Source organism: Ambystoma mexicanum, chromosome 9 (assembly GCF_040938575.1).
Source record: "Ambystoma mexicanum isolate Mex_15411 chromosome 9, UKY_AmexF1_1, whole genome shotgun sequence".
Taxonomy (NCBI): domain Eukaryota; kingdom Metazoa; phylum Chordata; class Amphibia; order Caudata; family Ambystomatidae; genus Ambystoma; species Ambystoma mexicanum.
This window is the reverse complement of record NC_090931.1, coordinates 414,597,281-414,620,023: the sequence shown is the minus strand read 5'-3', so window position 1 is coordinate 414,620,023 and position 22,743 is coordinate 414,597,281. Positions and strand designations below refer to the sequence as shown.

The 22,743-nt window shown below is 47.6% G+C and overlaps 1 protein-coding gene across 1 annotated transcript; it reads right to left on the bottom strand.

Annotated features, from left to right (window-relative positions):
- Positions 1-229: 229 nt before the first annotated feature.
- Positions 230-685, bottom strand: LOC138487335 (late embryogenesis abundant protein 1-like). Its single transcript, XM_069613928.1, has one exon. It carries the CDS (start codon positions 683-685, stop codon positions 230-232), a length of 456 nt encoding a protein of 151 aa, XP_069470029.1.
- Positions 686-22,743: the final 22,058 nt, after the last annotated feature.

Genomic DNA, 22,743 nt, shown 5'->3' with positions numbered 1-22,743 from the left:
CTGTGCCTTCCTGTTGCCTTTCTTCTAAGTGGCCTGTACTTCCACACACCCCCCTCCATGGAAGACGCAATCTCAACTTTGTCCATCTGCGGGGTAGCCCTGCTGCACGTCCCACCTCAGTCTTCCTCTCCCCTCACTGTGCCTCTCTCTCCTTATCGTCACTAAAATGTACTAAACCCATCGTTACTTGCACTTCTCTTACAGCATGCCTGTCCTCTTCTCTGTGCCTTCACTCTCTAAGGAGCCGTTCTTCCAACAACTTTCTGTTCTCCTTCTTTAGTTGCACTTGTCTTTGCCTCTCTTCTTCTACCCTTCTCCTGGCCATGTCCTCAAGCTCCCCCTGTCTCTGTGCTTCCCACTCCTCTTGCGCTTCTGCGTTCTGCTTCTGTTTGCGTGCTTTTTCATTCTCTTCCTTCTCCTCTCTCTCCCATCTCTCTACTTTTTCCGTTATCCCTGCCCATTCTCTCACTTTATCTATGTCCTTACAGCCCACGGCTTCTTTGTTACTGCCTCCCATCTCTCCGGCTACCTTCCCATCTAGTTTAAGCAATATCTGTCTGCCTACCCACTCGTTCACAACTATGGGCTCCAGTCCCTCCGTGCTTCCCCCTTTCGCTGTGTCATTTTCTTTCAATCGTGTAATGGTTTCTGCACACATTTGGAGAAGCTCCCCTCTTCTGGCCATGGCTTCGGCAGTTTGCCCTCTGTGCCTCATGTGCATTCCCTGCTATATTTACAAATCTTGTGCTTGTAGTGTCGGCGGGACTTACACAGGTGTTGCAGGGGTGTACCCTCATACTTTTACTCGAGTACATTACCTCAATACTTACTTGACCTCAAGTCGGGGTTTTCAACAATTCCACTATTACCAAATACATTTAGTTTATTTTACCTTAACAGCAAATGTCAGAATGGCTCTCAAATCCGCAAAAATCACCTGCGTTTCTGGCTCTCAACCAATACACTGGGAGTGTTCCGCACACTGCCCCTCTGCAATTCTCTGCCTCAAAGGTACAACCAACAGTTCTGCGCATGCACCATCCGCCCCCGCCCCCAAATCACGACAACCTTTTCAAACCTTGATCACCGTTCACAATCACCCAAAAAGTTCTGCACCCCTCCTGCACTCCGAACCCTATACAAAAACGTGGTTGGTGACTTCACCTCTGCAACACAGGATTAAAAGAGGAAACGCTGATACATGCCCCTTAAATACGTTCACCAAAACATTACCAAACCGTGCTAACCCCCGAACAAATACAAACAACATATACACGGCCGACTTCCTGCCTCCTAACAGGGGAGACTAATATTTCATGTGTTCAATCTGTACCTACAGCATTGTCTTGTAGATAAAACGCCTCTTTAGAAACTTAACAAGAAGAACACCGTCCACGATACAAGGTAGCGTCACTTGCTAAGCCCTATACCCAGGCATACCATCATCTCATCGGTACCCTTAAGCCAATCATTTAGGCTGGCTGCCAAAACGAATCACCCCAATATCGAATGCTCCCTAATCACAGACACATAACATCCACCTCTGCTTCTTATAACCCCCAAATCATCCAATCACCACCCAGCAACCAACATCTGTCCACCCCTTCCCCTGTTTGCCATATGGCTGAGTCTATACTTCCACTCCATAATCAGCTGACGTCGCTCGGCCACCTACTCTCCCCTAACATGCCACTCCGCCCTTCCAGGCTGCTGGACGTCCCATGGAAAGTGGGCAGGAATTTCTCCAAGGTGGTACCTGAGGACCTCTTCACAGTGTGCAATTCCTGTGCTTCTCTCAGTCTCTGTGGGTCACCTCACAGCCCTCCATGCGTTGGGACAGGATGAGGCTGCTTTGTTTCAATCAATCATAGCTAACCATCCTCTGCTAGCACTTTGTAATATGCCAGAGGACAGGGGCTTGCATCGATAATATCACATCAGCAGAGTATCTAAGGCCCATCAAAACCTCCCCCGGCAATAACAGAAGACTCAGCCATGGGGCAACGTTGTCCAATAGACAGGGATCATGAAGGAAATCACAAATCTCCAGCAATCACAGCTCCCGAGCTGGTGTCACCCAGTTTTATACCCCGGTGATGCCACAAAAAATCAACTCCATCCCAAAAAACCAAAGAGGTATCTCAATTGGTTAGCTTGAGTCTATTACCTATAGAGCCAGTATACATTAGAATCCGCATTGGTCTAGCATGTCAGGAGGCTTTGCCAGAGACTTCCCCAAAAACTATCGATTACATTGTTGCAGGGTCGCACGCCAGTGCAATATTCTACACCAACACATGATTAGAGTGTCTGGATTAGCTAAAGAGGGTCCTCCCAGGACTTGGACCCTATTCTGTTCACAGCCCTCAGTGTACATTCTCAAGGTAATGCAAAGGCCTATGTGTCCCCACTGTTGCCACTGATTTGATCACCTAGCCTTCAGCTTGCAATTTTTGGTGGGCAACGCATGTATCAATCTTCTCTGCTTCGCTGGGAACTGCTTCTGTTCTCACCACTTGTAAATAGCAATTGTTCGGCTTTGCTGGGTCACATGCGCGAAAACCTCAAAACAAAGCCCATCTGTCTGCTATTATAAGGATTTTATTCTGAATTCTTGCAGGTGGCTCACTGCCTCGGTTATCAGGAATGTTCCACCCACCCTCATCCATGGCTGAAAAAACTGTCTCTGTGCTTCATGCTCCAGAGCCTGTATCTCTCTCTCCATGTATTTGAGGCCTGTGGCCTCATGTGTATTCACTACAGTCATTCTATGGTTTCCCTATGTTTTATAATATATTCTTAGAGGTTAGTCACAATAGAGCCCTATAGTTTTCTTATATATTCCCGTTGCTCCTTATGATTAGTTTCAATATAGTGGTTTGAAGTTTGGTCCATGTACGTTGGGCTTTCTTGCATTTCTGCATTTGGCTAAAGGAAAAGAATATGCTTTGGGCAGTATGTAAATGTGTCAGTTTTCTATCTACAGAATGTATAAGCAGGTTCTTCATTTACGCGTATTTGCGTCTGTGTATCTTCAAGCAGGAGTGAAAATTTGCTTCATGACTAACACTGCTATGTCGTGTTGTCACTAGTGACGTCATCATGGTTGAACTTCGCCGTCAATCAACTTGGTCCATTGATGGGACACCTGTCTCTTCAAAGTCGTACAATTGGATAGGGTTTGAAAGGTCATCAAAGAGAACTTCTCTTTGAGTAAGTACAATACATTGGTGCACCAGGTGGCTGGCCGAACAGTGAGTTACATCTTTTATTCTTCATTCTGTGGGTTGACATTTGCATAGGGGACATGAGAGCTATTCCAATGACCCCATCTTCACTACTAAATTCAGAGCCACTACCAACGGAACTCAAAATACAGAAGGTGGAAGTTAAGACACAGCTTGAGAACAACTTGAAATGCCCGCCATGGAACCATGGGTGGACTGGGAACCAAAAGAGGCCCTCAAAATAATTTTCAAAGGGGCCCAATATTACACATTTTCTGCAAACTCCTCCCTTTTCCAAATTGAACATTCGGAAATACCACACAAAAGAGGGCCATGTTGCAGAGGCCTATCGGGAAATCTCCAGAGTCCTCTCTGACCAACCTTCAAAGGTACAACTTGTTTCCTTCCTATCCTCTATCTCCCATTCTAACTGTGGCATTCCCCAAGGGTCTAACCTCTTGCCCTGACTTTTCAACCAATACCTGGCAACTCTTGCCTACTGCATTTCCCTTTTCTGCTCACATTTCCACTGCTATGCTGATGAGACCCAACTCCTTTTCAGGCTTCCATGAGCCACCTCCTCTCTTTCCCTCATCTCTGAATGCCTAATTGCCATTAAAAATTGGTGTGCCCCAACGATCTTTGTTAATATGCAAACAAGACTGAGATCCTTCTCATAGGTACACCTTCACCTTCCTTTCCCCTCACTCTCTGACTGGCCTCCCTTGGCCCTGCTCCTACCCCTACCTGCAAGGCCAAAAATCTTTGGGTCAACTTTGACTCCACACTTTCCTTCTCTGCACACATCTCTGACATCTCTAAAAAGACAAACTTCTTACTGCACCTCCTCAGAGGCACTCTGCCTTTCCTCTCCTTCTCTCAGAAGCTTACTGTCTCCCAAGCTCTGGTTCTCTCTAGGTTGGAGTACTCTAACAGCCTCTTTTTAAATCTACCTGCCTCCACCCTCCAACCTTTACAACTAATCCAGAACAGGACTGCAAGTCTTGTCCTTGGCCTAAAGCCCTGGGATCGTATCTTTCCAGCTCTGAAATCCCTCCATTGGCTCCTAGTGGATGCAAGGATGACATTTAAAACCCTCTGCATTGTCCACAAGGCTTTATGGAGCCTGGCTCCAAAATACCTTCAACTGTCCCTCTGTAAATAACTCCCCTCTTGAGCCCTTCACTCTTCTACTTCTAACTCCCTCAGGGTCAGTCGTTTTTCAAAGAAACGAGCTGTGGGTAGATCTCTTTTCTCTTTCTTCAGCTGTGGCCTCCCTTTGGATCAGCCTCCCTGCCACCTTGAAACTTGAGGAGAACCAGCTCCGGTTCCGGAAGAACCTCAAGACCTTCCTCTTCGCTTCTGCCTTTGCCCCTCTTCTCCCCTGCTGGTCTGTCTTTTCCCTGGCACCGTGCAGCTTGCCACACCTGTCCTTCAGGCCCAGGTACCTGCTCACCATGCCACCCTCCTGCACTGCATCTGGGCATCCCCTTGCACTGGTGTCTGTATCTTTACCCATACAGTCCCCCACCCACTTCTCTTCTGCACTTATCAGATATACCTTCTCTTCTTAACCCAGCATTTTCCACTTGCTGGCTGAACCACCACCTATATTTATGTATTTATTTTACTTATTTATTTATTTTGTTCTCTCCTCTGTTCCACATTTTCCACCTCTCCCCCATGCACTTTGCCCATTTTCCCTTTCCCACGAACTTGCACGTTCTTAATGTCATTGGGCCTAGTAATACCGTTGTTTTTGTTCTCCCCTGTTCCCCTCCCTTTGCCTGGTTGTGCTCTGAAACACTTGTGTATGAGAGTGATATAAATAAAAGATCATATCATATCATATCACCCCTGACTGGAACACACTTCCCGTTACAGTGGGGCTGAATGTCTGTGTCATAGATATGTAACTGTTCCCAGGAAAGGATTTACAGCCCCGGAGCAGGGCAATAATCAGCAAGCTTGCCGTGGATCTGTCCCTATAGGAACGCAATCCAGTGCAAGAGTTCCTTGGCAGAGTTTCCTCACAGCACCTTCCCCAAACCCATTCAAAAATCTCCAAACACTCTTCCATGGAACAGCCCAAATGTTCCTTTGACAAGGGATGTTTACTGAGGGGGTGTGTACCACTTTGTGCTCATAGTAAATGGCTCAGCCAACATCTCTTCTCTCATACATGAGTTGATTACTATGTCCACATACCATGTGTTGGGACAACTTCCCAGGTATGCCAGATGGCCACTAGGAGTTTGCGGACTCTCGGAAGGCCCAACACCTTCCACAGGATGAACAGAGGACTAAGTCAAATGGCAGATTCAAACTGTGGTTTATAACAAATAAAACCAACAGGGATAAGCACAAATACAGAAAAAAATCTGTGGACATCTCAACTTTTCCTGGCTCGCAGGCCCGTTTTGTACCCGAATGTCATCAGAGTGATGCAACAACCTCCAGAAAACCGATCAACATCTGGGGTTGGCCGTCAGGAGCCTAATAACCTATATGGCATCACGTACGTCACTTCTTTCTCTACGCTGCTTTTCAATGTTAATATGAGAGACACTAGTTCTGCTGCTTGTACTGAAAAATGGGTAGGTAGTCGCCCACTTGCAGCCACCTCACTTGTCCCGTCCGCCTTAAGTCTTACCACTGCAGTTCCAGTACGTCTGATCCCATCAGTTTCATCAATTGTCAACAAACCATCAATGTACATCACGTCTCCCCACTCAAGTGCATCCTTCTCTACCGTGTGGGTGTCAAGGAACATATCTATCTTCTTTGTGCAGTCGTGTGCATAATCTCCTACCTAGAGAACATCTGCCATAAATGACGCTGGATTTACAGTCTTGCATCTTACTGTCTTCGGTCCTACATTCGATAGTATCAGCTCATATTGTGATGCTCTTTTGGTGGTCAGTGTGCTCTTTGGTTTATGCGGTATTGCGAAGAGGGCGTGCTCTAAATACAAAGTGGTGGTGCACCCCATTATCACTGCTGATGATTCTCCACTGAAAAGTATGCAGCTGCCAAAGATTGTCCACATGGATAGTGTCCCCTCATCACTGGGGCAAGTTGTCCACTGTAGTAATAAATACACTTATGGCCTATGCTTGTCTTCTGTGTCATTACCACTTTCAACACCACACCATCACTGTTGGAGAATAAGAAAAAAATAATTTTTATAGTCTAGGGTGACTAACACTGGGGCAGTGCTTATGGCATCCTTCAGTTCCCCGAAGGCCTCAGTCATCTCTAGGGTCCATGTCAGTGTCTTTGTTCCCCTCTGTACTTCTTTCAGAGTGCCCAGTAGTGGCCTCGTGTATGTGCTGTAGTCAAAGACCCATGTTCTGCAGTAATTGCACAACCCCAAAAACTGTTGCTGGGCTGGGGTGTCTTACGTATTGTCTCTGCTCTGTGTGGGTCAATTTATCGATAGCCCATGGATATCACCTGTTCAATGTACAGCACCTCCTTGACAATACTGAAATTTGGCCTTGTCCACGTTGTACCCTTTGTCAGCTAGCACTGTCAGCATGTACCTCCTGCAATGATCTGTCTCACTGCAAATCAAAATGTCATCCACATACTGTAAAACTGTGAACTCTGTCTGTATGTTGCTTAGATCCATCTGTATCACTCTGTTAAAAATAGATGGTGACTCGCAGTACCCTTGAGGCAAACAAGTGTGCTTCCACTTCTGGTTTATTTAAATAAAGCTGATCAAGTCTTGAGAGTCTGGTTGTAGTGGCACTGAGAAGAATATGTTCTTCAAATCAATGACCGTGAAGCAGGCAGCTGCACAAAATTGTTGCCGGGTTTGCTGCTAGAGGATACTCTGTTTCTACAATGTGGTTAAGAGGTCTGAAATCCTGAATAAAACACCATGATCCCCCATTTGCCTTGCACATGGGGTACACTGTTGTGTTACATGGGAATTCTGATGATACCAGAATGCCTCTCTCAATCAGGGCTGTAATTGTCTCATAAATGCATTCATCTGCCTCCTTGGTTAGGGGGTACTGTTTCACTCTTGGCAAAATCGCTCCTGGTTTCAGTTTAATCTTCACCCCTCCTATGCTCTTTATGCATCCCACGTCATAAGGACTTGAGGGCCATAGACTGCTGGGCACTTTGGCCATGTCCTCCTCCCAGAATGAGGGTGGCGCCTCAAGCACCATTGCCATTCTCTGTGGCACCTCTCTGCAGTGTATCTGTAACTAGTAAGTTACACTTATTTCAAACACAATGGGGGTCATTACGACCCGGGCGCAAAGGGATACCGGGCACCGCTAATGCCACCGGTGCTGGTAATCCCTTTGCGCCCTATTCCGAGGTCCCTTTGTGGGTCCTTCCTTAACGCCTGGTTTTAGCAGGCGTTAAGGACGGGTCCCACAAAGGGATACCGGGGTCAATAATGGTACCGCAATTTGCGGTACCATTATTGCCACCTTCCCCCTTGCCATTGAGCCCTATCGGGGCTCAAATGGGAATGGGGAATGGTATTTCAAATGGGGAATTACCAATCCCGCAAAGGGCAGAATGGACTGGTAAGTTCCCATATCACCACGTCGGTGGCAGTACCGGTATTGGTGCTAGTCATGGTGCTAATAGCGCCATGACTAGCACCAACCTCGGAATGAGGTCCACTCTCCAGTTCCTGCCTCTCTTCCTGGAATAGTTCTTCATCTGTCACTGTAGTCAACCAGCACCCCTCTGCAACTGCAATTTTGATGTTCTCCATGCCCTCTGTGTGTCATCCATTTGGTATACTGCAATCCAATACTCCCTTGCCAACACTGCCTCTATTTCTATGGATACTATCGTTCCTTCTGGCTCGTCCAATGGTGTTTCTGGCCTCAACAGATATTTGTTTGGCATTTGCCACACCTTCCCTGCAAGGCCTGCCATAAATGCACTGGCAATGTTAGTCCCATATTGAAACATCCCTGGGTCCACTGGCACCCCCCTCTGTGCTGTGCATCCACAATAAGCTTTAACAATCTACCTTACATTTAGCATGTGTAAGACAGGTGTTGAGCACACTATGCCCTTGTCTGTGAATGAGATGGTCATGTATAGTCTCCTAATGATGACTCATGCCAGGTGTCTGTAGGGAAAAAAAGAAGCGGTAATGATATGTTGTGATCTCCTACAGATCGTGAGATATATCAGTAAAAGGAACCACTTCTCGAACCCCAGAGAATCCTTGAGCATGGCATTGACTGATAATGGATAATTGACTGAGAAAAACTTCCTTTCCCAATGCATGACCTAGTCGCTCCAGTGTCAACAAGAAAAGAAAACGTTTTTGTCACCTATTGCCACCCCTATTCAAGGTTCCCCCGCAGGGTTGGGTGTGATCGACAGGATGGGACACGTCAAGTTTGTCTGTGGGCTGTCCTATTGAGGGTACATGGATAATCCATTTCCTGTAAAGAGGTTGTTCCCTACCATGGTCACTCCTCCCAGTTGTCAGACGGGTACTGTCACCACTGTGTCCACGTGTGCCGGTGAATCATCATTCTGTATTTGGGCTAGCTGTTGTGTGCTCCCTCTAATCTGTGGCACTTGTAAATACTGTGGTATCAGTGCTGGCATCTGTGATACCTGCATCTGTGCACTTGTGCTTGTGTTTGTGCTTGTAGCATCTGTTGATATGTACATTAAAACAACATACTATACAGAACCGATATGGATGCAATGTACCTTTAAAAAAGAAAGAAGTCTCAAACGCTCGAGCGGAGCGTCATATGTAACTATGTGACAGAAGGTCTCAGGGCTTTTCAGAAGCAAATGTCGAGGGGTGCACAGACGGCGGAAGTTTGAGGAGAAAAACTTCTGCTTTAAAAGTAAGCTCAAGCCATTATGGCTTTTTTTTTTAAAATCACTGATACCTATAATAGCCTCTGGCATTAATCTTTCTCTCTAGAATTTGAATGCGGAGATCGCATACCGCATGGTACTGAGCATGAACGCAGTGATATGCACACGCTCAGCCTACGGCTGACTCTGAGGCAAAGATTCTCATAGTTCCGATAAGCAGGTATGCATCCACCCACGAGGTGGGTGCCTTGCTTTTACTAATATATGAGCAGGTGTTAGATGGTACATGTAACAGTGTTAACTGTGTTTTAAAGGAATATTATATCAACATGACATGATGTTGTTCAGTATACGTTGGTTTGAAGAATAATAATCAACTACGGGTTGATTCACACAATTGTGGCAACCACGTTTCAATAGTGATGTCATTAAACTAGGCTTTAAATTGTAAATGGGTGGTACTGTTAGCTGCATTTGAGGATTCACATTGGATCATTAACTAATTCTCTGTCTCTTTTTGTTTTTCTTTATGTTTTTGTCATTACCTTTGGTCACATAGGACATAGTTATTATATATTTTACACTTGATTCTTTTCCTTACATGTCCTTACCTTCCTTGATTGCATTATTACTTGAATGTCTACTCTGGGATTTATTATATGGTGAAATGGGTAATATACCTTTGATCTAATGGAAATGATCTTGGTTATGATATTTTGAACCATAGTACAACTGTTTGGTAATGAATATATTTTTTTTGTTGTTTCCACTTATGTCACGGGGTGGTGAACTTTGATTATTAATTGTTTGCCAATGTTGGCCATTGGTTGTGGATGGTTACAATTACTTGTTCTAACACAATCCAGTCAATTTTGGTTTCCTGTAAACATTTAGCCCGGGTGACTGGTCAAAAGTTGGTTTGAAAAAATATATAGCTACTGGTCCTGAAGATAAACTGAGGGTACGCAATGCATTGGCAATTGTAGCTTATTTTGGCAAAGGATGCATATATTGGCTTAGATAATTTGGTGTTAAAAGTACAATTGGCATTTTGAGAAAAGCTAAGAGTTGTTTGGAGTATTATTTAGATTTTGAAATTCAACAAAGAAGATTGTACATAAGGGGCTTAAACACCTCACATCCAAATTCTATCTAGTTACTGTACTAGAATTAGGGTGAGCAAACCCGCACCAAAGGTTATTTTGACCTTGGTGTATAGTGCTATCTGTTGATATGTACCCTGTGACTGCACATGTGGCTGTTGATCCTGTGCATAATAATCTTCTTGGCCACCTTGATAAGGCTGCTGGCCCTGCTCTTCCCTGTTCTGTTGCGTCCTGATAAATCAACATACCTTTGAAATATACCCTAGCTACCCACAGGGTCAGCACTGTGGCAGCTCCCTCCCTTGTCCTTGAACCCCCCCCCCCCCGAAAATGTGCCTTGGTTCTACTGCATCTGTTGTCCATATCCCCAAAATCCTCCTGGGAACCCCCCTTTTTTGTGATGCATATGTGGCCTGAAGCAACACCACCTCTGTAGGCCTCACCTTGCTCTGGACCCCTGCAGTGGTGCACAATCCCATATATCCTCCCCCCCCATGGGTGGTGCAAACTGTTGTGGCTGCTGATGCTGCTACTGTGTCTGTGGGGTGGGGCTGGTTATAACTGCCCCTTCCATCGTATACTTTGATAATTTTCTCTGTACTAGTTTCCCTTCATCTGACTTCCTGTCTTCCGCTTTTGGCTTAATCTTTTTCTGCCATAGCCTACGATGATGTACTATCATGAGCTGTATCTCTGGCCATCCTTTCGCTTCCATCGCTACCAGTTTCTTCAAACTCTTCTGAACTGGCTCTGGTAGTCCCTCCACTAATATGTGGTATAATATTGCTACAGTTCTGTCCCAAGGCTCTCGGGTTTTGAGGCGCTAGAGCTCTTGAATCTCCTGAATGTACTGCACAGGACATTCGTCCTCCCTCATCTTACATGGCGTAATCGCCCCAATGTCTAATGTGTCTGGGTATTGTGTCCTTAATGCTTGCCATACTGCTGCCCTGCAGTTTGCAAATGGTGCCGGTCATGTACTGTGTTCTGTGTCGTCACCCCTGGGAGCCCCGCAAATTCCATACATCATCCGCTGCGTCTCCTAATATGGATACTAACAGTCCATTTACATCACCCACTGTTAGCCTATGGATAGGTGTCATTTTCTCCATCTCATAGATCCATTTCCCAGGTTCCGCACTCAACAATGGGAACCTACACTTCATATTCTCCTCATCTGTGTGCTTCCATGGCATGTACTGAGGTCTCACCCCCCCTCTCTCCAATAGAGGCATCTGTGTGTATGCTGTCACATCCTCAGGTGTCCTTCTGGTCAGTCTAATTTGTCAAGGCCCTCTCTCGTCCTTAATGTCTACTGGTTCCAATATAGGCACTCTGTTATCGTCATAAGCTCTAGACAACCGTCCTCTCAAATAAGCTATAGCCGTCTCCCCCGTCCTTTGTCCTGGGAGATCCTTTAATCTATTAATATAGGTACTTTGTGAGGTGCAAAAGTCACCAGTCTGCTGTGTCTGGTCGTTTGAGCCACCTCCCTCTCCTCCCTCCATATACATCCTATGCTCCCATGACACCCATTTGTCTGTCCCTGTTCCCGTGGACTGTGATCGATACTGATCCCCGTTCTGGTCCCCGCTGTATTTGTCCTCATTTTCAGACCGTGTGTCCATGTTGCCACAAAAATCAGCCTTCTTGATGGCAAGTCTGTGTTGGGCTTCATGCTAAGGTTGATGTCTCTCAAGTCATCCCTGCTTCCTCCTGCCCATGCCCATAATCCCGCTCCACCCCCCTCATTTGTGCTCCTGCCCCAAAAGTTTTTGCAGTCGGGTTCTGTCCATCTGTCCTCCTCAAATCTATTCCTTTCCCTATCCTGTGTAACCTGCGTCTTTACTGCCTTTATTGCTCACTCATCCTCCTCTCTGCAAGCTTTGTTCCCTTGCCAGTCTGTCCAATTGCAACTCCCCCTGTTCCCTCTCAGCTAACTTGCGTTTTTCCTGCTCTGCTATGTCTCTCTTTCTCTCTGCCTTTTCCAGTTCCCTTTCCCTCTTCTCCCTCAGCTCCCTTTCTGCCCTCTTCCTTTCCTTAAAATCTCTCTTGATTATTTCTTCCTGCTCTTCCTCCCTTCTTTGTTCCCTGTCTTCCTGCTCCAGTTTCTCCTCTCTCCTTCTCTCTCTGTCCTCATCCTCTAATCTCACCTCCATGTCCTTCTCCCTTCTATTCTCCCCGTCCATTAGTTCTGCCCAGTCTATCGTGTCGTTGTCCCTTTTCAGGCTTTCTATCGCCCCAGTCGCCCCTTCTGCCTCTCCATTTCTCTTCCCTTGAAGCTTCAAAAGTACCTGCGCTGCTATCCATTTGTTCAAGCTTATGTCTTCAAGCTTCTACTTCGCGCATTCCTCTGAATCACTGATCGCCCCTGAATCACTTTCTGGCTGCCCTTCGCCTTTTGGTTTACCCTCCTTCGTGGTGGTTTATATGTTGGTTTGAATACTCCTCTGCTTCTCCTGGTTCCCTCATTGGATACATTCCCTGCTCATCATCTGTATGATATGATAATGATATAACATGGAATTTATAACGCGCCTATACACAAGTATTTCAAGTGTATCATCGGATACTTCACTTGCAGGGGCAGGGAGAGGTGGGAAGGGATGGGTCCCTTATTCCTTCACCTCCTGCTGGTTTAGCATCCACTGATGCCTCCCGGCATCCCCTTCTCCCTCCTGAAATATGCGCCACAACTCGCATATGGCAGTGCATTTGGTCAATTTCTTCCTCTTATAGGTACCCTGTATGTGTGTCAATAGTGACTGCTGCACGTCTTTGGAGAAACTTCCACAAGGTGGCCATGGTTTGGTTAATTTACTCTCAGTACCTTTGGACCATTCTATACTATATTTACAGATCTTTCCCATATAAGGTGGAAGCATTTTACACAAATGCTGAAGGGGCGTATCCGCCCACACTTTCCATGATACATCTCAATACCTTTTACCTGTCTTCAAGTCGAGGGTTTTGATAGTCTGCTGTTTAGGGATAAAAAGGCACAAGGCAATGATAATACTCTCCAGTTTCTACAAAGGCTCTTTGGCTAGACAACCTGTCAGGTGTGCTCCACGCACCAGCCTTCCTTTACAACCACTGCTTCCTCAGGCACACCCACAACTTGCTCATTGCGCTATCCACGTACCACCGCTCGTTCACCTCGTCTACCAATCCCAAAATCCCAATACTAGCTCCTCACCATCATAATCTCTCTGAGTCCTTGTTACCTAGGGGTGACGTCACCAAGCTACCAGGACGACATAGGGAAATCAAATATAGCGCGCACACAGTCAATAATAGCCCATTGCTCCCAAACCACACAAAAAAACCCACAGCTGTCTTCCTGCACTCCAGGCAGAGTATACCAATGTTCTCTTGTGATCGAACTGCACCCGCTGAGTCGCCTAACTGTGAAACGCCTCACTCCAGGGGACTTGAGCAGTCGATTCACCTTCTGCACACTAGGCCAGCTCCCTTGCTAACCCTCTCAGGAATACAGTCATCTTTGACCCAAGCTAAAATACCCAACCTACAAGAATACCTTATTTACATAACTTTTGTCATCCAAGCCCTCAAGCCAATAGTCTAGGTTATTCACCAGAACCTTTCAATACTCAACAATACCAAACAATTCTCGGCAATACTCAGTTCCCTCCCTCATGCCCAAAGTTGCAGTTAAACTGAGTCAATACTTACGTTCCGTGGTTTGCTGGTGCTGCTTGGCTGCTGGCTCACTCTCAAGGCACTCACCTCCCTATGCTGGTTTGCCTGGACAACTCACTGACTTCGGGCATGATCATTCACAAAGGGATCCTGACTACCTGTATACTGGAATGCATTTTCCCATCTTCTCAAAATATGCGGGGGTTCCGCAGACTCTCAGGAGACAAACGAAAAGAAGCCGCAGTCTGGCGAAGGCCGTTGGCAAAGGCCGACGCTGCTCTCTGCAGCTCTGCTGCGAGGGCCTCACGCCAGGAACCCCCCCAGGAACCACAGCTGCAGCCCCCACCCCGCCACCATTGTGATGCACGCGGCCCGGCCCGCGGTGCACATGGAGGAGCAGAGCCCCTCCCACACAGCGCGACTCCGCACAGCTGGTCCCAGCACAGCTGATCTGCCTGCCGCGCCCGCCAGCCCCATCTCTCCTGCTTTAAAGGGAGAGGAGGCAGACCGGCAGGCGAAGCCGCAGTCTGGCGAAGGCCGGTGGCAAAGGCTGACGCCGCTCTCTGCAGCTCCGCTGCGAGGGCCTCACGCCAGGAACCCCCCCAGGAACCACAGCTGCAGCCCCCACCCCGCCGCCATTGTGATGCACGCGGCCCGGCCCGCGGTGCACATGGAGGAGCAGAGCCCCTCCCACACAGCGCGACTCCGCACAGCTGGTCCCAGCACAGCTGATCTGCCTGCCGCGCCCGCCAGCCCCTCCTCTCCTGCTTTAAAGGGAGAGGAGGCAGACCGGCAGGCGAAGCCGCAGTCTGGCGAAGGCCGGTGGCAAAGGCGGGCGCCGCTCTCTGCAGCTCCGCTGCGAGGGCCTCACGCCAGGAACCCCCCCAGGAACCACAGCTGCAGCCCCCACCCCGCCGCCATTGTGATGCATGCGGCCCGGCCCGCGGTGCACATGGAGGAGCAGAGCCCCTCCCACACAGCGCGACTCCGCACAGCTGGTTCCAGCACAGCTGATCTGCCTGCCGCGCCCGCCAGCCCCTCCTCTCCTGCTTTAAAGGGAGAGGAGGCAGACCGGCAGGCGAAGCCGCAGTCTGGCGAAGGCCGGTGGCAAAGGCCGACGCCGCTCTCTGCAGCTCTCCGCTGCTCGACGGCGCGCAAGGCGCTATTATGCTGCCCCACACAAGGTAAGGCCACTTGCCTTAATATCTGCATGTCCCCCCCATCATGGGGGAAGGCCCTCCCTACTACTTTGCGCACAGTGCCGTGCAGCTTCAGAAACGCACGACTCCGGTCGCGCACCCGCCCCACTATCACCTACACCCAGAATATAGTAGACCGTAACCTAAAGGTAGGTCTCAGATGTTTGCCGCCGTCACGCAGGCACAACTCTAACTCGACTTACCCGGATGACACTCTTGTGCCCCACAGGCCTGCCTGCACCATGGCACCATTGTACACTGAAGCCATTGCACCTCATCTCCGCCCAAACTCATCAGACACCCAAATCAAAAGGCCATTACTAACACTGTCGCGGAACTACCATCCACGCCCAGGCCAAGTGATGCTTACAAGCCCAATGTTGCCACTACTGTCTCTGCTGCACTTATACCTCATGTGGATTATGTACCACCTGTTATGCCTAGTGATGCCCCCATGCCAAATGTTGATATTGTTGACACTGTTGATACTGCTGCCCTTATGCCCAATGTTGTTTCTGCATTGCCTGTTATGCCTAGTGCTGACACCATGCCAAATGTTGATAGTGTTGACACTGTTGATACTGCTGCCCTTATGCCCAATGTTGTTTCTGCATTGCCTGTTATGCCTAGTGCTGACACCACGACCAAGTCCAAAAACATACTACCCCCTATCCCTGACCCACCCACTACCCCCCCCAGACCACCCACTTCCATCACACCTCCAACGGTCCACACCCTTAGTTGCGCCCTACTCAATGCTCGCTCCGTACCTGCCCACGCCCTCGACATCAACGACCTGATCATTAAGGACAATCTTGACCTCCTATTCCTCACAGAAACCTGGCTCAATGAAAGTTCAGGCCCGGCACTATCTCTGGCTATTCCGTCTGGGTACTCCATATTCAGGAAGGACCGCACCTCTCAGAGAGGTGGTGGCGTGGCCCTCATCGCCAGGGAATCCTTTGCTATTAGGGAAATGGCAGGGCAACTCGACCACAATAGTGACTACCTCCCACTCAAAATTAATGTTTCTCCTAACTGCACCATAACTGTGCACATTGTCTACAGACCTCCGGGTCCTTGCACTGACTTCCATGACACCATCATCTTCGCACTGTCCAACAACATCAAAAAGACTTCCCAGGTCATACTCCTGGGCGACTTCAACCTGGGGCTCAATGACCCCAAGGACCCCCATGCCAAAACCCTCAAGAACGCCCTATCCACCCTGGGCTTTGCGCAATCTGTCTCTGACTCCACCCACATCAAAGGGCGCACCCTCGACTGGATCAGTCAACATAGCTGCTCACTACTTGTCACGGAAAACACGCCCATCCCATGGTCTGACCACCATTACATCCAATTCAACCTTCGCACCAAAAAAGAGACCAACTCACCTCCCGCCCCTTGCCCAGCTACTCTCGCCAGGAGCTCCCGCCAGCTCACAGTCGAGAATTTAGCACCCTACTTCCGCAACCCGGCCTTGCAGGCCCCATTCTCCAACAACCCAGAAACCCTAGCCAACACTTTCAAAGAAGTCATCACCCAAGCAGTTGATGCCGTTGCGCCACTGACCCTCAAAAAAGCCAAGAAAACCAAACACGCTAATTCATGGTTCTCCAAAGAACTCCTTGAACAACGTGCGCAAAAGAGGACTGCCCTCTCCACCTGGAAAGCTAACCCTTCAGAAACCACCAAAAATGCGTTCAAAGCCATCTCTAAATCCTACAAAACTAACATCACCCTAGCTAAAGCTGCCTCCTTCAACGCTAGGATCTATGACGCCAAATCGGGGTCAAAGGAAATCTTCACCATATTCAGGGAACTGGAAAAACCATCCTCTCCTCCTCCCGCTCTCATCAAAGATGACAACTGGTGCAATAGCATTCAATCCGCAATGCTAGACAAGCTTAACACTCTTCAAACTAAAATTCGTGGCCACCAAAAAGCCCTTTCCCGCCTCATAGCTAACCTGCATAGTCAACCCACCACACCCTCCATCACTAATCCCTCTCCATCTTTTGACTTCAAAGATATTACTGAGCACGAGGTCATCGCCCTGCTCAAGTCCATCAAACCTTCCAACTGTAAGGGAGATGCTTGTCCAGCTAGTCTCATTAAAGACTCAGCACAGATCCTAGCTCCATTCCTCACAGCATTCATCAATTCATCCTTCCAGTCTGGCCACGTTCCAACGGGACTTAAGGAGGCCTGGGTACGCCCACTCCTCAAAAAACCCTCGCTGGACCCAACGATCCTGGGGAACTATCGACCTATCACCACTGTACCCTTCCTGCTGAAAATCCTGGACAAAGCAGCTTACCTGCAAGTCCAAAAGTTCCTTGAAGAAAACCGTCTCCTCGGCCTGCGGCAATCTGGCTTCCGCCCACGACACGGTACCGAAACGGCTCTCTTGGACCTAAAGAACCAAATGGACGATCTAAGAGACGCAGGGAAACCTGCTCTCCTTCTGCTCCTGGATCTATCCGCCGCCTTTGACCTGGTGGACCACAACACCTTGTGTCACCATCTAGCTACCCAAGCTAACTTTTCCCCCAAAGCTTGCGAATGGATAACCTCCTTCCTCCAAGAAAGGGCCATGAAAGTCTTCTCTGACTCAGCCTGTGCCACCCCTAGCCACATCACCTGCGGTGTGCCTCAGGGCTCATGTATCGCGCCCACGCTTTACAACCTCTTCACAAGGCCACTGTTCAGCATCCTTGACTCCCTGGGCATCTCGTATACAAACTATGCGGATGACACCCAGGTCCTCATCCCACTCACTGGCGATTACCTGGCGGATACTAAAACTCTTACCACTATCTACTCCACTATCCAATCATGGATGGCAGATAACTGGCTATGCCTTAATAGTGAAAAAACCGAACTCCTCCTCATAGGAGCACCTTCCACGCTGGGGAACCTCGGTGAACAGTACACTTCCTTCACTATTGACAACATTCCCATCAAGGTCTCCAATCATGTGAAGACCCTCGGAGTCTACCTAGACTCCGACTTGTCAATGGATAGACAGGTCAATGCCATTGCCTCCTCCTCAGCCTATTACTCGAAAGTCCTCAACGCTGCCAGACATTTCCTGTCACGCCAGAATTGCCTCACCATTGCTAGGGCAATAATTGGATCCAGGCTGGACTACTGTAATGCCCTACTCGCTGGGACCTCCAATAAGAACCTGGCCAAACTTCAGCTAGTTCAAAATAATGCACTTAGGGCGGCCACAGGCACCGCGAGAAAAGACCACATCTCAGAAGTCAGAAGACAGGCACACTGGCTTCCGGTGAAAGAGAGGATTGTTTTCAAAACACTCGCCCTCACCCACAAATGCCTCCATGAACTTGCTCCACCCTACTTGACCCAAAGAATCACCAAGCACTCTGCCACCAGACCATTAAGAATGTGCTATTCCAACACGATTGTCACGCCCAAATCACGCAAGGTGCGCGCTGGTGGTGCCAGCTTTCCCACTCGGGCCGCCACCCACTGGAACGCACTGCCACCTCACATCAGAATGATTGAATCCCACCAAGCCTTCCGCAAAGCTGTTAAAACCAAGCTCTTTGAATGAAACGTACCTGAATGCATTCTGTTACTGTATTATGAATATCATGCCTCACCTGCAACTATGTCTGTAATTTTGTATCCATAAGACCTCTGGTCTCATGCATATCTGCTGAATTAAGAATCCAACACTTACTTGTAACAGCGCCTCGATGTCCATGGGCTGCAAGTGCGCTATACAAATGCGAATAAATAAAAATAAATAACCTGGTGCCGGACTGGAACAGCCAGCCATCCTCTGCTACCAACTTGATGAGACAAACTCCCAGGTATGCCAGAGGGCAACTAGGAGTTTGCAGACTCTCGGAAGGCCCAATACCTTCCACAGGACAAACAGAGAGCACAGGCAAATGGTAAGTTCAAACTGCGATCAGCACAAGGACAGAAGAAATCCATGGACATCTCAACTTCTCGTGGCTCGCAGGCCATTTTTGTACCCAAAAGCCCTCAGGTGCAAGGGCGAGGAGCATCTGTTTAGCTGTGGTGAGTGAGCAGTGACTGAACTTTTCTCCCTCTAAACTACTCCTGTTTCCTGTGTTTTTGCTAATCAGTTTGTGGCACCTGGAGGTGCCTGGAGGTGCGTGTGCCTTTAGTTCCAGCAGTGGGTCAGCCCACATAAGGCCGCCTCTCACGCCCTTGCGGCGTAAGCCCTCAGGAGCAAGGGCGAGGAGCATCTGTTTGGCTGTTTGGCTGTTTGGCGAGTGGCGTGAGGGTATGCTGTGCTGTCCGCCTCTGCTGTGAGTCCAGGAGTCAATACGGTCACAGCTGAGACGATCGGAGCATCGGCAGAAGTGAGCGAGGTAAGCGTGAATGCCTTCCCGCTTGTGATCTCTAATACACTTAACAACAAACCCGTCTATCCCACATCAGCAGGTGGATGTGCACACAGTGATTTCACCAGAAGGCATTTGTAGTCCTACACTTCCGACGGTCCCCAATTCAGACAATCTAACATTTAAGGAAGCAATAAGGTTGCAAGGCAAATATGTGTTAGAGGAAGAGGCGACTATCACGCCCATTACAGGCAGAAGAAACTCTTTAGAAGTAGTTTCAACAGTATTACAAAATCTAATCGACTTGAATAAAGAACATGCTTGCAAACAGACGTCAGGGAGCACTCCTGTATTCAACGGGATGTCAAAAATACCTCAGAAAAGGCAGTGCAGTAACGTGACTAACGTCAATCGGGACATTTGGGGGTCTGGTAATTATAAAAGATTAAGAACTGTAGAGGATGTGTCTTCCAAACAAGACGATGTAACCCAGAATTTACTGCCAGGTCTTGCATCAGTTAATGATGGCAAACGCAATGATATGCTTGATAAAAAGCTGCTTGCCGAGGTAGCAAAGGAAGCCTTGTCTCTGTTTTGTAAATTCCATGCTGATTCTAAAGGTGGAGGGCCGCTTGGAGTTGTTACCAGATTGCAATTGCCAACGATCGAGCTTTCGAGCGTTGTTCCACAGTCGCCTAGGAGAGTCACGGCCTCCGAGATCGATTCCTCACTAAAACAACCTGGGCATCTTGCAAACACTGCCGCCCTCACTACTGCAGACTCAGAAATTAAGAACACCACGCTCCCGGCAGCAATTGACGCTGAGACCTGCGTCTTATGTTGTGAATACCGGCGTTTTATGTTGTGAAGATGTCGAGCGAGGTGATACATTGGATACCTCTTTCCACACAGCATTTTTACAAGCCAGAAGTTCGACTAATCTGGCGTTGTTGGACAGCCAAAGAGTGTCTTACTCAACTCTTCACCTACCAGCTGTCGATCAAACCTCTGTCCCTGAAGCGGTAGCTGGGGTCAGTGCAAAGTCAGCAAGCTTGTTTCCAATTTTTGAAGGGACGGATGTTGATCTACAAAAAAGGGTGGAAATCAAAAAGGGAATTGCACCGCAAACTAAAAAGCAAAATAATATGCCAGGACGCAAGAAGAGTTTCCAAAGAGGTGCACAGAAATGTCTACGTAACATCAATATGTTACAATTTGTTGACAAAGCGATCACCACCCATCTGAAATTTAGTGAAGCAACAAAGAAGCCTACAATGGCGCTAGTTGAAGCAATGGCACTTAATTATAATTCATGCAAGTGATCGCCTAAGTGCACCGGCCTAGGCTAACCAAGATGAGCAGTTAGATCTATCGGTGTACGGGGATTTTGTTGAGGTGGATGCAGCATCAGTGAACCAACCACTTGATGCTTCCGTCATGATAAAAGAGGTGTCTTTACCCACTAGACAGGTAGAATTCAGCTCTCCTAAGTATGCTGGAGTAGGCCATCCAAATCCTAAAATAACTGGGTTTCAAGATTACTCAAATAAAATAAAAATCACTGCTTTAGAGAAAGGGGGTAGGACCTGTGCTATCATTCCGACTGAAGTTGCGGCCGCCTATGAAAAATTGACACCTGTAAATCCTGTGTTTGTGACTCTACAAGAAAAAAGGGACTGTTTAATATTAATCCCTGAAACAAAACATCTGGTGCCCGAGTGTAGGAGTCAGATCCAGACGACCTGTTCAAATCTTGAAGATGAATGCTGTGAACCCAGGGCTGACTTGAAGAAGGATGTTACTTCTATCCCACTGAAAGCAGAGTACCAACATTCTGGTGGCCGGGCAAACAGACAGAAGAGTCATAATGGGCAGGCAACAGCTCGCACCTCGGACTTTACCATGACGATCAAACTAATGTTGGAGAGGCTTGAGTCAGATGACAAACTGATTCTGAATCGGGCAAACGTCTTAAGATTGCTCCATCATGTACCCCGCCTACGAGCTTTAGGTTCAAAAGACTTAAAAATAGTGAAATTCCCTGACGAAACTTGCAATGACAAGGTTATATTACACATTGATTCCAGCATAATTGCAAATGCAATTTTAGAAGCAGGAGATGATCTTTTGTCTTTGGGGTTCGACACCTACAAAATAATTTATCATCCACAATGTGAAAAATCGGAAGGTGTGGCGGCAATAGTCACTGTCTTGGTTACTCAAAACTCCAAATTTAGGTCCGGCGAGCAGTCATTTGAAAATCAAACTGCAAAAGGTCAGTTGTGTCGGACAGAGATGGTGCCCAAAACAGGTGCTGCTGATTTAGTAGGTCATAGAATGACATCTGTTGATCAAGAAGTGGTGCCTAGCATTAACCCAATTGAGAATATCCAAATCACTGTAAATAGTGTGAAACCAAGCGTCAACGGTGCCACTAACCTAGCAAGTAGCCCGGTGGGTAAAGAAAACATCCAAGACTGGAACTGGCTGGCTACTGCTTTGAATACTAAAACTTCAAGTTAATGCCCAAAGACCAAGGAATCACAGCTCTGCTCATTTGCGTCTTGGAACAGGCGTGGGTTCACGCACTTGCTAAATAATGATTGGCTTCTCAATCTCCAATTGGTGTGTCTTCAAGAAACATGGATGTTAGAAGCACCAGTTATCTCAGAGATCGAATGTGCACTGAATCCTGCCATCAGGGCCGAAAAGGGGAGGCCTACATCAGGCCTTCTAACAATGATTAAGATGTCCTCAGGCTATCGATTATTAAACTCTGAGAATCACACACCATACATCTAAGTCTCTGAGATAGGCAAAATCAATCGTGTAGGAAAAGTGTTAGATACAATCCAGATAATAAACCTGTACTGGAACCATTGTTGGACAGGCTCTTACCCATTCCTCGATTTAGTCACAACAATCATTGATAACCTTCTCGAAGCAAATAGAGGGGCTTGGATGATCATATGTGGTGACTTAAATATTGACTTCTTTAAGCCACAGAATTCGGCTAAATCACAACTGGCGAAAGTCTGGTCGGAAGATCTGAATGTAAGAGGTTTAACAATGTTAAACGGTTGTACGCAAGGGGACATTCCGGCAAAGGACACTTGGCAGCGTGATGGTCAATCGTCAATTATTGATTATATATTTATCTCGGATGCAATGCACGTCAGGATAAAGTCTATGAAAATCCAGGCAATGGAACACAGTGATCATGATTTGTTAGAGTTGAATTTTCAAAACTCGACAGCAGATCAACCTCGGCAATGGAGAACAAAAGTTCGGGTTGAATCTAATTGTTTAAGAGTGAGGCTGGATGAACATGAGGTGTCGAATCTATGTAACCAATTTAAGAACAGGC

Bases quoted from the DNA above. Each gene is read 5' to 3' on its own strand.
- LOC138487335 (XM_069613928.1), bottom strand. From the start codon at position 685: ATGGCCAGAAGAGGGGAGCTTCTCCAAATGTGTGCAGAAACCATTACA.